At 39.2% G+C, this 14,485-nt stretch overlaps 1 protein-coding gene across 3 annotated transcripts in view; it reads right to left on the minus strand.

Annotated features, from left to right (window-relative positions):
- Window positions 1-14,485, minus strand: part of USO1 (USO1 vesicle transport factor) — an 89,761-nt gene that overhangs the window by 59,059 nt on the left and 16,217 nt on the right. For 2 of the 3 annotated variants that reach the window (XM_038582424.1, XM_038582425.1), the window contains exons 2-3: window positions 8,979-9,065; window positions 8,837-8,901 (exon numbers count right to left, since the gene is read on the minus strand). In XM_038582424.1, the coding sequence (XP_038438352.1) occupies window positions 8,837-8,901; window positions 8,979-9,065 (152 nt within the window). Of the gene's footprint in view, window positions 1-8,836; window positions 8,902-8,978; window positions 9,066-14,485 lie in introns of those variants that run through there. The other variant, XM_038582426.1, reaches the window with a different exon arrangement.

Here is a 14,485-nt window from a genome sequence, read left to right on the forward strand (position 1 = left end):
AATCAGAAGATGTAAATCTCAAATAAAGTAGGTCTTAAAAATTAATTTTTAAAAAGATTTTATTTATTTGACAGAGAGAGAGAGAGCGCACAAGTGCACACACAAGCAGGGAGAAAGGGGGAAGCAGACTCTGCTGAGGAGGGAGCCCACCATGGGGCTCGATCCCAGGGATCATGGCCTGAGCAGAAGGCAGATGCTTAACTGACTGGGCCACCCAGGCACCTGTAAAAATTACTACTTATAAAGATTATTATTTATTTTGTTTTTGAGAAATTTTGAGAAGCAACTTTTAAGAGAATATTAAGGAACTAGGAAATGGAACTCAAAATGGTAAAGAGAATCTATGAAAATCCCAGAACATTAGATGCAATGGTGAAAATCTGTACTCTTTCCACCTAAGATCAGGAAAAATAAAAAGACAGGTACCCCAATTAGAAATAAGCAAAGGGGCACCTGGGTGGCTCAGTCAATTAAGTATCTTCCTTCTGCTCAGGTCATCATCCTGGGTCCTGGAACTGAGCCCTGTGTCGGGCTCCCAGTTCAGGGAGGAGCCTACTTCTCCCTCTCCCTCTGACTTTCCCCTCTGCTCATGCCTTACTCGCTCTCTCTCTCTCAAATGAGTAAATAAAAAATATGAAAAAGAAAAAAACAGGCAAAGGATTGAACATACATTTCTCCAAAAAAAAAAAGGATACAAATGGTCAAAAACACATGAAGAAGTGCTCAAAATAATTAGTCATTATGTAAACACAAATCAAAACCAAATGAGACACCAAGTTGCAGTCATTAGGTGGCTGTTAAAGGAAGGAAAAAAAAAAAGTAACAAATGTTGGTGAGGAGAAACTGGGCTTTCAAAAACACTGCTGGTGGGAACATAAATGATGCAAGCCTATGGAAGTTTGGCAATTCCTCAAAAAGTCAAACATGGAGGGATGCCTCGGTGGCTCAGTACTTGAGCATCTGCCTTTGGCTCAGGTGATCCTGGGGTCCTGAGATTGAGTCCTGCATCAGACTCCCCACAGGGAACCTGCTTCTCCCTCTGCCTATGTCTCTGCCTGTCTGTGTCTCTCATAAATAAATTTTAAAAATCTCTCTTTTTTTTTTAAGATTTCATTTATTTATTCATGAGAGGCACAGACAGAGAGGCAGAGACACAAACAGAGGAAGAAGCAGGCTTCATGCAGGGAGCCTGATGCGGGACTCGATCTGGGACTCCGGGATCACTTCCTGGGCCAAAGGCAGGCACTAAACCACTAAGCCACCCAGGGATCCCTACATCTTAAAAATCTTAAAAAAAAAAAAAAAGTTAAACATGGAGTTACTGCATGACTTGACAGTTGCATTCTTATATATAAAACACACGTTCACATAAAAACTAGTACATGAAAATTCATAGCAGCACTGTTCATAATAGCCAATAAATGAAAATAGCCCCAATGTTCATCAACTGACAGATGGGTAAACAAAATGAGGTACATGATTACAATGGACTATTGAGCCATAAAAAGGGATAAAATACTAATACATGTTACAACATGGATGAACCTTGAAATAATGTACTAAGTGAAAGAAGCCAGACACAAAAGCCACATATTACATGATTCCGTGTATACACAATGTCCCAAATGGTCAAACCTACAGGCACAGGGATACCTGGGTGGTTCAAGTGGTTAAGTGACCAACTCCTGATTTCGGCTCAGGTCATGAAATCAGGGAGATCAAGCTCCAAGTTGGGCTCGTCCTGGGTGTAGAGCTTGCTTAAGATTCCTTCTCTTCTCTCTCCCTCTGCCCCTCCTGTCTCAAAGAAACCACTAAGGGATGGCTGGGTTGCTCAGAGGTTGAGCGTCTGCCTTTGGCTCTGGGCATGATCCCGGCGTCCAGGATCAAGTCTCACACTGGGCTCCTTATGGGGAGCCTCTTTCTCGCTTTCTCCCTCTGCCTATGTCCCTGACTCTCTCTCTCTCTCATGAATAAATAAATAAAACCAAGAAAGAAAGAAAAGAAAGAAAGAAAGAAAGAAAGAAAGAAAGAAAGAAAGAAAGAAGACAAGACAAGACAGAAAGCCCTAAAAATCTATAGACACAGAAAGTAGATTAGGGGTTACCAGGCATTGGAGGGAGGAGGGTACAGGAAATGATGGCTAATGGATACAGGATTTCTTTTGATGTGATGAAAATGTTCTGGATTTTGGGGCACCTGGCTAGCTATGTTGTTGAGTTCAAGCCCCATGTTGAGTGTAGAGATTGCTTAAAAATAAAATCTTAGGAAAAAAAAAAGAAAAAAAATGTTCTGGATTTAGATGGTTGTGATGGTTTCACAACTCTGAGAATTACTAAATCCACTGAAATGTATACTTTTAAAGCCTGAACTTTATGGTATACAAATTATATCTCAATTTATTTTAGTTATTATTTTAAAATATTTTCTTTATTTATTCATGAGAGAGACAGAGAGAGAGAGGCAGAGACACAGGCAGAGGGAGAAGCAGCCTCCATGCAGGGAGCCCAATACTTGATCCCAGGTCTTCAGGACCACACCCTGGGCTGAAGGCGGCGCCAAACCGCTGAGCCACCCGGGCTACCCTATATCTCAATTTTTAAAATTACTATCTAGGTGTCATGGTTCAGAAACTAAGACATTAGACAACTTTCAGGCTCTGAGTGTAGGATTTATGAGAATGAACAGTCTCTCCCCAGCATGACTATAAGAGAAGCAGATTCATGGACAGAGGGAGTGTTTCAAGCCATGTCAAGAAAGGGAACATACTCTATATGATGCAGCCAAGGATGAAGAGGATTCAGTGGAAGAATTCTAAGAGTGTTAGTTGGAAAAGCCAGGAGAAGAAGTGTAAAACAGTAATGAAGAGGGGTGCCAGGCTGGTCCAGTCCGTTGAGGATACAACTCTTGGTCTCCAGGGTCAGGAGTTAGAGCCCCAGGTTACTTAAAACAATAACAAAACAAACAAACAAACAAAAACACAGTAATGAAGATGAGACTTGGAAAGAGATGGGTGTGGAGCACAGACCTTTGCATTTCAGGAAGTTAAAAAAGAAAAGAACTCAGAACACTTTGGAAACAGCAATAAAGTATCAGGCAAATTGAAAGGTAATTTAATTTAGCACAAGAAAGGGAATGAAATACAAGAAGGGAATGCAACTCATAGAAGCTCAGCTTTGTTGTCCAAGAGGCACAATAAAACACCAAGTAGCCCTTAACATGATACAATTATGAGTTTGCACATTCACCAGTTAATGGTACACCTTACTTCTAAGCATGGTGCCTGACACTAAGTAAATGTGCAGTGAATGTTTTTAAAAATCAATTTCTTTACCTCTATATCAAGAATATCTAATATCTACACATTTTTTAGCTGTGCACTTAAAACGACAATAAAGGTCACCTTACATTACAGGGAGTATTCTATTTTCCATACTGAGATGTTAGTCATTTCATTACTAACTTTCTAAGTCCCAATGACCAAATGTATACATGGAATAAAAAAGAAAAAAATATAAATTATATGTATGTATAATCATTACACAAGTTTTTTTCATCTTAAGATCCATTTTCTCTAACTTGGAATATTATTTAAAGCAGATAACAAACTTTAGTTTACTATAATTGTTTTCAAATGATGCTATAACAAATTACCATAAACTTAATGGCTCAAACAATACAAATATATTATCTTAAAGTTCTGCAAGCCAGAGGTCTGAAATGAGTCTCCCTAGACAATAATCAAGGTCTCAGCAGAGCTGCCTTCTTTTCTATAGGATCTAGGGGAAAATCTGTTTCTGTGCCTTTTGCAGTTCTCTAGTGGTCGGTCCCATTCCTCCATCTTCAAAGCCAGCAATGACAAGTGGAGATCTTCTCATATCACGTCATTCTGACCTCCTCTTTTGCATTCCTGTTCCACTTCTAAGAAACTTTGGGATTAACACTGGACCCACCGGAATAACCCAGGATAATCTCTCCATCTCAAAGTCCTTAATCACACCTGCAAAGTCCCTTTTGCCCTCCAAGGTAAGATTCACAGTTTGTGGTAATTGAGATGTAAACATCCTTGGGGGGCTATTATTCTGCTTACCACAGTTAATCAATACGATGTTAATAAAACAGTCCTAACACATCCAAAGCATTTATTCAAATGTATTAGAATTATTTGGCTTTGAAAACATAGCCAGGGATCCCTGGGTGGCGCAGCGGTTTGGCGCCTGCCTTTGGCCCAGGGCGTGATCCTGGAGACCCGGGATCGAATCCCACATCGGGCTCCTGGTGCATGGAGCCTGCTTCTCCCTCTGCCTATGTCTCTGCCTCTCTCTCCTTCTCTCTCTGTGACTATCATAAATAAATAAAAATTAAAAAAAATTAAAAAAAAAGGAATAGATAAAATCTTAAATTTAAAAAAAAAAAAAAAAAAAGAAAACATAGCCAATGTGGGTTGTACTGTCTGAAAAGAGGAAAGTTCCTAACTTGTATGAACGAACAGCTGGGTATTAGAGAAATATAACTGAAAAAAGAGGCTCTGAGGTTAAACAAGCAATACTAACACTTTTAAAAAGCTTATCTGCTTTGCTTTGTTTAAAGACCTGGGGCACCTCGGTGGCTCAGTGGTTGAGCATCTGACTTTGGCTCAGGTCATGATCCCAGGGTTTTTGGACTGAGTCCTGCATAAAGCTCTCTGGAGGGAGCCTGCTTCTCCCTCTGCCTATGCCTCTGCCTATCTGTGTTTCTCATGAATAAATCAATGAAACCTTAAAAAAAACAAAAAACGTTAGACCTCACATTTCACTGAGCTGGTAAAAGGCATTAAGTTAAAAAAAAGGGAAGTCAGAGCAAGCTGGTGGAGGAGTAGGGTCCTTAGCTCACCAGCCCCACCAACTTACCTAGAAAACTTTCAAACCATCCTGAACACCTATGATATCGACCTGAGATTTAAAGAGATAAGTCATATAAACTGAAGAATTAAGAGAAATCACTAGTAGAATCAGAGCTTTCTAAACACGGCACTTGCAACAGTTTGAGCCAAGAGGGAAGCAGGGTACTGTAGAAGATGGGAAGTTATTTAACAATTTTTTAAAATTAATAATTATTTATATTAAAACTTCACCCTAGGGAAGCCTGGGTCAGTAGTTGAGAGCCTGCCTTCAGCTCAGGGTGTAATCATGGAGTCAGAGGATCGAGTCCCACATCCGGCTCCCTACATAGAGCCTACTCCCTCTGCCTCTGTCTCTGCCTCTCTCTCTCTGTGTCTATCATGAATAAATAAATAAAATATTTTTAAAAAATAATTAATTAAAGAAATAAAACTTCACCCTAATGTTTCTACTAAGTATTTGAACAACAACAACAACAAAAAAAAAAACAGAACTCAGGATATAAAATCATCAATGCCCAGAAATCAGTGGCATTTTTCTAAACTAATAACAATGAGACTGAAGAAAGACAAATTAAAGAATCAATCCCATTTACAATTGCACCCAAAGCATAAAATACCTAGGAATAAACCTAACCAAAGAGGTAAAGGATCTATACCCTAAAAACTACAGAACGCTTCTGAAAGAAATTGTGGAAGACACAAAGAGATGGAAAAATATACCATGCTCATGGATCGGAAGAATTTGTATTGTGAAAATGTCTATGCTACCCAGGGCAATTTACACATCCAATGCAATCCGTATCAAAATACCATGGCTTCCTTCAGAGAGTTGGAACAAATCCTCTTAAGATTTGTGTGGAATCAGAAAAGACCCCGAATAGCCAGGGAAATATTGAAAAAAGAAAACCAGAGCCGGGGGCATCACAATGCCAGATTTCAGGTTGGACTACAAAGCTGTGATCATCAAGACAGTGTGGTACTGGCACAGAAACAGACACATAGATCAATGGAACAGAACAGAGAACCCAGAAGTGGGCCCTCAACTCTATGGTCAATTAATACTCGACAAAGCAGGAAAGCATATTCCCTGGAAAAAGGACAGTCTCCTCAGTAAATGGTGCTGGGAAAATTGGACAGCCACGTGCAGAAGAAGGAAACTAGACCATTCTCTTACACCAGACACAAAGATAAACTCAAAATGGTGAAAGATCTAAATGTCAGACAAGAATCCATCAAAATCCTAGAGGAGAACCCAGGCAACACCCTTTTTGAACTTGGCCACAGTAACTTCTTGCAAGATACATCTATGAAGGCAAGGGAAACAAAAGCAAAAATGAACTACTGGGACTTAATCAGGATAAAAAGCTTCTGCACAGCAAAAGAAACAGTCAACAAAACTAAAAGACAACCTACAGAATGGGAGAAGATATCTGCAAATGACATACCAGATAATGGGCTAGTATCCAAGATCTATAAAGAACTTATTAATAAACTCAACAGCAAAGAAACAATCCAATCATGAAATGAGCAGAGACATGAACAGAAATTTCACCAAAGACATACACATGGCCAACAAACACATGCATAGATGCTCCGCATCACTTGCCATCAGGGAAATACAAATCAAAACCACAATGAGATACCACCTCACCCCAGTAAGAATGGTGAAAATTAACAAGACGGGAAACAACAAATGTGGAGAGGATGTGGAGAAAGGGGAACCCTCTTCCACTGTTGCTGGGAATGTGAACTGGTACAGCCACTCTGGAAAACTGTGTGGAGGGTCTTCAAAGAGTTAAAAATAGAACTACCCTACGACCCAGCAATTGCACTGCTGGGGATTTACCCCAAAGATACAGATGCAGTGAAACGGCAGGACACCTGCACCCCAATGTTTATAGCAGAAATGTCCACAATAGGCAAACTGTGGAAGGAGCTTCGGTGTCCTTCGACAGATGAAGGGGTAAAGAAGACGTGGTCTATATAATATGCAATGGAATATTATTACTCAGCCATTAGAAATGACGAATACCCACCATTTGCTTCAATGTGGATGGGACTGGAGGGTATTATGCTGAGTGAAGGAAGTCAATTGGAGAAGGACAAACATTATATGGTTTCATTCATACGGGGAATATAAAAAATAGTGAAAGGGATTAAAGGGGAAAGGAGAGAAAAGGAGTGGGAAAGGAGTGAGGAAGGGAGAGAAAGGAGTGAGGGTGACAGAACATGAGAGACACCTAACTCTGGGAAACGAACAAGGGGTGGTGGAAGGGGAGGTGGGCGGGGCGATGGGGTGACTTGTTGACGGGCACTGAGGAGGGCACTTGACGGACTGAGCACTGGGTGTTATAGTATATGTTGGCAAACTGAACTCCAGTAATATATATATATTAAAAAAAAGTAAAAAAGGTTTATAACATCAGACTTATAATGCCCAGACTGAATGTAGGGACAAAAAGATCAGAGGCAAAGAATACAGTTTGGAGATAGTGGTGGTTTTAAACTATGTCCAAAACTTCTTTGATACACAACCCTTTAAAAGATGAAACCTAATTCTCCTCCTTTTTTTTTTTTTTTTTTTTTTTAATTCTCCTCCTTTTAAGTGTACTCTATTTATTAACCTGTTTCTAACAAAATGAATGTGATAGAATTAATGGTATGTGACTTGTGAGACTAAGTCCTAAAAGGTCTTGGCTTTCTCTTTGCTCTCTTTCTAGGATTGCTTACTCTGGGAGAAGCCAGATACCATATCATAAGGATGTTCAAGCTACCTTAGAGGGAGAGCAACATGCTGAGGTTGTGAAGCTTCCTGCCATCAGCAAAGTCAGCGAGCTATCCTGGAATCAGATCTTCCCAATCAAGCCTTCAGATGATTGTAATTCTAGCTGAAATCTTGACTGGAACCTCATGAGAGATCCTGAGCCTGGTTTGGATGAGCATAATGGGTTAAGGGGGAGGTATGAGTTCAGCATAAATCCTATAGTCTCTTCTTTGGTGGTACCAAACAAGATGGAAAGGTGCTACCATCTAGGTTGGACTTAAGTCAAAAGGCAGTTGAAGAAGATGGTGGAAGGAGGCAATTAGGAACAGGAAAACAAGAGATAAATTAACTCTTAAACATTCTGAATTTGAGATGTCTGTGAGAGATCTTGATATGGTAGAAATGTCTGTTGAACAGTCATAGGTTGTAATATATATTTAACTAGAGGTAGGATTTTTGAAAGCCATCTATACATAGCTGTTAAAACCAAAGACGTAGGGTGCCTAAGGCGGTGCAGTTGGTTGTGTCCAACTCCTGGTTCCAGGATCGTGAGATCAAGCCCCAGGTTGGGCTCTGCATTCAGCATGGAGTCTGCTTAAGACTATCTCTTCCTCTCCTCTTGCCTTTCTCCCCTGCATGTGCACATGTGCATGCACTCTCTCTCAAATTAATAAATACAGCTTTAAAAAAAAAAAAGATGCAGATAAAAATCTCTTAAAGAGAAACTGGAAGAGATAAAAATAGAATGAGTGACCTTTTCCTTAGGACATGCTAAGATTTAACACTTCACTCTATTAGTCCAGTTTATTTCTCCAAAACGCAACTCTAGATAACTCATATACCATATGTATATTACATTATAGAACAGTATATCACAGTACATCTAAGTGAATTTCAAAATACCCAATTGCCCAATTCACACCCCAAATCTTCAATTGTTAATGAGAAGTTACTTCATTCCATTCTTATATAATGGAAAGATCTCAACCCCTGAGATTATGTCTGTCTTAAGGCTTAGTTATTAGCACAGGGGTTTGCACCTAGTGCCCAATAAGTATTTACTGAAGCAACTGAAAATAAAAACTTAATAACCTTGATAAGTTAATCATTTCTAGAATATTGAGTGATTCTAAAACAATTTAATTAAAATTGCAAGAAAGATTAGGGAGAAACATCATTAAAAAGAGACTTACCGATCTGTTTGTAAAACATGGATAAGATGGTCCATAGCTTGTATACCCACTTCCAAGCGGTATTTCTGCATAAAAGAAACATTTTGTTAAAGTAACTAACATCCAACTTAACAAACTTAATAAGCGATAAAGTGTTACTGACCTTAGATAACGATTTGAGAGCACGCACAGCATTTCTTCGATCATCCAGTAAAGTAGATGAAGATACTCTATCACAAAGTTTTTGAATCTGTCATGGAAAAACGAAATAGCATTAACAGAATACCCAAAAAAAAAAAAAAAAAAAAAAAAAAAAAAAGAAACATGAAGTACCCCCCTAAATTTATACGATGTAATTTCAAAAAAACAAAATCAACAAATGGGATGTAATGGTATTGATCTTTTATAAATCTAAGTAACTGTTTAGGTGGTTTTGTAATATTACAAACAGATTTTTCATGGAGACTTGAAAAAGAAGTGGTTGAAGAGAAGTTAAATAAGTGAAATAACTGAAGAATTAAGAGAAATCACTAGTAGAATCAGAGCTTTCTAAACACGGCACTTGCAACAGTTTGAGCCAAGAGGGAAGCAGGGTACTGTAGAAGATGGGAAGTTATTTAACAATTTTTTTTAATTTTTTTTTTTTTTATTTATTTATGATAGGCACACAGTGAGAGAGAGAGGCAGAGACACAGGCAGAGGGAGAAGCAGGCTCCATGCACTGGGAGCCCGACGTGGGATTCGATCCCGCGTCTCCAGGATCGCGCCCTGGGCCAAAGGCAGGCGCTAAACCGCTGCGCCACCCAGGGATCCCTTAACAATTTTTTAAAATTAATAATTATTTATATTAAAACTTCACCCTAGGAAAGCCTGGGTCAGTAGTTGAGCGCCTGCCTTCAGCTCAGGGTGTAATCCTGGAGTCAGAGGATCGAGTCCCACATCCGGCTCCCTACATAGAGCCTACTCCCTCTGCCTCTGTCTCTGCCTCTCTCTCTCTCTCTCTCTTTGTCTATCATGAATAAATAAATAAAATATTTTTTAAAAATAATTAAAGAAATAAAACTTCACCCTAATGTTTCTACTAAGTATTTGAACAACAACAACAACAACAAAAAAAAAAAACAGAACTCAGGATATAAAATCATCAATGCCCAGAAATCAGTGGCATTTTTCTAAACTAATAACAATGAGACTGAAGAAAGACAAAGAATCAATCCCATTTACAATTGCACCCAAAAGCATAAAATACCTAGGAATAAACCTAACCAAAGAGGTAAAGGATCTATACCCTAAAAACTACAGAACGCTTCTGAAAGAAATTGTGGAAGACACAAAGAGATGGAAAAATATACCATGCTCATGGATCGGAAGAATTTGTATTGTGAAAATGTCTATGCTACCCAGGGCAATTTACACATCCAATGCAATCCGTATCAAAATACCATGGCTTCCTTCAGAGAGTTGGAACAAATCCTCTTAAGATTTGTGTGGAATCAGAAAAGACCCCGAATAGCCAGGGAAATATTGAAAAAAGAAAACCAGAGCCGGGGGCATCACAATGCCAGATTTCAGGTTGGACTACAAAGCTGTGATCATCAAGACAGTGTGGTACTGGCACAGAAACAGACACATAGATCAATGGAACAGAACAGAGAACCCAGAAGTGGGCCCTCAACTCTATGGTCAATTAATACTCGACAAAGCAGGAAAGCATATTCCCTGGAAAAAGGACAGTCTCCTCAGTAAATGGTGCTGGGAAAATTGGACAGCCACGTGCAGAAGAAGGAAACTAGACCATTCTCTTACACCAGACACAAAGATAAACTCAAAATGGTGAAAGATCTAAATGTCAGACAAGAATCCATCAAAATCCTAGAGGAGAACCCAGGCAACACCCTTTTTGAACTTGGCCACAGTAACTTCTTGCAAGATACATCTATGAAGGCAAGGGAAACAAAAGCAAAAATGAACTACTGGGACTTAATCAGGATAAAAAGCTTCTGCACAGCAAAAGAAACAGTCAACAAAACTAAAAGACAACCTACAGAATGGGAGAAGATATCTGCAAATGACATACCAGATAATGGGCTAGTATCCAAGATCTATAAAGAACTTATTAATAAACTCAACAGCAAAGAAACAATCCAATCATGAAATGAGCAGAGACATGAACAGAAATTTCACCAAAGACATACACATGGCCAACAAACACATGCATAGATGCTCCGCATCACTTGCCATCAGGGAAATACAAATCAAAACCACAATGAGATACCACCTCACCCCAGTAAGAATGGTGAAAATTAACAAGACGGGAAACAACAAATGTGGAGAGGATGTGGAGAAAGGGGAACCCTCTTCCACTGTTGCTGGGAATGTGAACTGGTACAGCCACTCTGGAAAACTGTGTGGAGGGTCTTCAAAGAGTTAAAAATAGAACTACCCTACGACCCAGCAATTGCACTGCTGGGGATTTACCCCAAAGATACAGATGCAGTGAAACGGCAGGACACCTGCACCCCAATGTTTATAGCAGAAATGTCCACAATAGGCAAACTGTGGAAGGAGCTTCGGTGTCCTTCGACAGATGAAGGGGTAAAGAAGACGTGGTCTATATAATATGCAATGGAATATTATTACTCAGCCATTAGAAATGACGAATACCCACCATTTGCTTCAATGTGGATGGGACTGGAGGGTATTATGCTGAGTGAAGGAAGTCAATTGGAGAAGGACAAACATTATATGGTTTCATTCATACGGGGAATATAAAAAATAGTGAAAGGGATTAAAGGGGAAAGGAGAGAAAAGGAGTGGGAAAGGAGTGAGGAAGGGAGAGAAAGGAGTGAGGGTGACAGAACATGAGAGACACCTAACTCTGGGAAACGAACAAGGGGTGGTGGAAGGGGAGGTGGGCGGGGCGATGGGGTGACTTGTTGACGGGCACTGATGGGGGCACTTGACAGGATGAGTACTGGGTGTTATACTCTAAGTTGGCAAAGCAAACTCCAATAAAAAAATATACAAAATAAATAAAAGCCAGAACTACATATCAAAAATTTTTAGTTTTAAGTGTGTCTCAAAATCTATAAAGATGAAATGCATCTATTATAAAAGCTTCTAATAAGTTTGCAGGAATTAAAGTTTATGGTGAATTTTAAAATAAACCTTCAGGCATTATTTATAATGGGGAAAAAGTTGAAAATTGTCCATTAAAAGATGAAAAACTAAATCATCATACGTTCTTTGGTAGTATACTATGCAACTACTTCAAACAATTAACTGTACTGCTATGAAAATACTATGATTTAATAAACAGTGGGAAAAAGTGGCACCTGGGTGGCTTAGTCAGTTAAGTACCTGCCTTCAGCTCAAGTCATGATCCCAGGGTCCTAGGACTGAGTCCCAGATGGGACTCCCTGCTTAGCTGGGAGTCTGCTTCTTCCCCTCACTCTCCCTTGTGCTCTGTCTCTTGCTTTCTCTCTCTCAAAAAATAAGTAAAACCTTTAAAATAAAAAGTGGGAAAACAAGGAACTTGTAAAACTAGATGTAAATAATGAGCCCACTAAAGCAAAAGTATCAAACTGTATGTAAAATTGTAAAAAAAAATCTGGAGGGCCACCTGGGTGGCTCAGTCAGTTAGGTGTCGGACCCTTGATTTTGGCTCAGGTTATGATCTTGAGGTCTTGGGATTGAGCCCTGTATGGGGCTCCACGCTCAGTGGGGAATCAACTTGAGGATTCTCTCTCCTTCTGCCCCTTCCCCCACTCAAGTGCTCTTTCTCTCTCTCAAATAGTTATTTTTTTAAAAATCTGGAAACAGGGGATCCCTGGGTGGCTCAGCGGTTTATCGCCTGCCTTCAGCCCAAGGCGTGATCCTGAAGTCCTGGGATCAAGTCCCACGTCAGGCTCCCTGCATGTAGCCTGCTTCTCCCTCTGCCTGTGTCTTTGCCTTTTTCTCGCTCTGTCTCTCTCATGAATAAATAAATAAAATCTTTTAAAAAAAACCTGGAAACCTAAAACTATACAACTTCTAGGGGTACCGGGGTGGCTGTCAGTAGAGTGTCTGACTTCAGCTCAGGTCATGGTCTTAGGTCCTAGGATGGAGCCCCACATGGGGCTTATCTGGCTTCTTGCTCAGCAGGGAGTTTGCTTGTCCCTCTGCTCTTCCCCCAACTAGTGCATGCATGTATTCTCTCTCTTTCTCAAGTTAACAAAAATCTTAAAAAACAACAACAACAACAACAACAAAAACTTCTACAAGAAAGCATAAGAGAAAATTCTAGTGACCTTTAAATTAGGCAAAGATTTCTCAGATACATACTAAGAGCACAATCCATAAAGAAAAGTAAAATAAAGTATACCTCATCACATCTGCTCTTCAAAAGACACTATTAAGAGAATGAAAAGAGGGGCACCTGGGTGGCTTAGTCCGTTAAACCTCTGATTCTTTTCAATTTTTATTTATTTATTCATGAGAGACACACAGAGAGAAGCAGAGACATAAGCAGAGGGAGAAGCAGGCTCCCTGTGGGGAGCCTCAAGTGGAGCTCAATTATAGGACCCCAGGATCACGACCTGAGCCAAGGGCAGATATTCCACCACTAAGCTACCCAGGTGCCCCATGCTTCTGATTCATGATTTCAGCTCAGGTCATGATCTCAGGGTCATGAGTTGGAGCCCTGCATCAGGCTCCATGCTGACAGTGGGGCCTGCTTAAGATTCTCACTCTCCTTCCATCCTCCTCTCCCCTATTCCCCCCTAATCCTGCTCATGTGCACACACTCTCTCTTAAAAAAAAAAAAAAATTCATAATAGATGTAAGAATTAACTGCACATCTTAAAATTTTAAAAAAGAGAGAATAAGATAAACCAGAGACTAGATGAATATATGTGAAAACATCTGATAAATAATAGTTTTTAAAATCATGATACTCAGGTCCTTTAAAGTTCTAACAGTTACTATTTTAAATTATGATTCACTCTTTAGTGATGGTTCTTACTAAGATTCTATAAACAATATTTTGGCATATCACTCACACTTTTGCACCCCATGTAACTGAATTAGTGGTGTTTAAATACATATACATATAATGTGTTCCAAATTATGTTCTGCAGGCTTCTAGTGTCCCAGAAGATATTAATAGATGTCTTATGATCACAGAACCAGAAGGAAACACAAGGTTATACAAAATTAAATAGGTTTCTGCACTGCTGGATTTCTAAGTCTTTACTATGCTGATTTTCATTTCTTCATACTGCAGATATAGTATGATAACCAAATCTAGTCTTTTTGATTTTATTCAGTCTAACTGCTCACATTTAGAAGCTATTCCTACCTTAAATCCTATTTATTTTCATAATAATTACACTGACTTTCCAAAATGCAAACAACTTTCTCTTTATTAAATAACTGGTGGATTTTTTTTCTACCACAATCTTTTTTTTTAACCATTAGAAAAACTACGTAATTATCTCTTGAAAACATGAAGCTTGTTACCCTCAGCTTAAAGAATTTCTTAAGCCAAAAATAGTTTTCCTAACTATGACTAAAATTTTCTCTCCTTGGTTCTTCTACATCTTTTGTTAACTTTTTCTAGGTAGTTTATAACTGATACAATGAATAAGAAATTGTTTATATACATTTTCTTCTCTTTCTTAGCCTTAGACT

Source organism: Canis lupus, chromosome 32 (genome assembly GCF_011100685.1).
Source record: "Canis lupus familiaris isolate Mischka breed German Shepherd chromosome 32, alternate assembly UU_Cfam_GSD_1.0, whole genome shotgun sequence".
In the NCBI taxonomy this organism is placed as follows: Eukaryota; Metazoa; Chordata; class Mammalia; order Carnivora; family Canidae; genus Canis; species Canis lupus.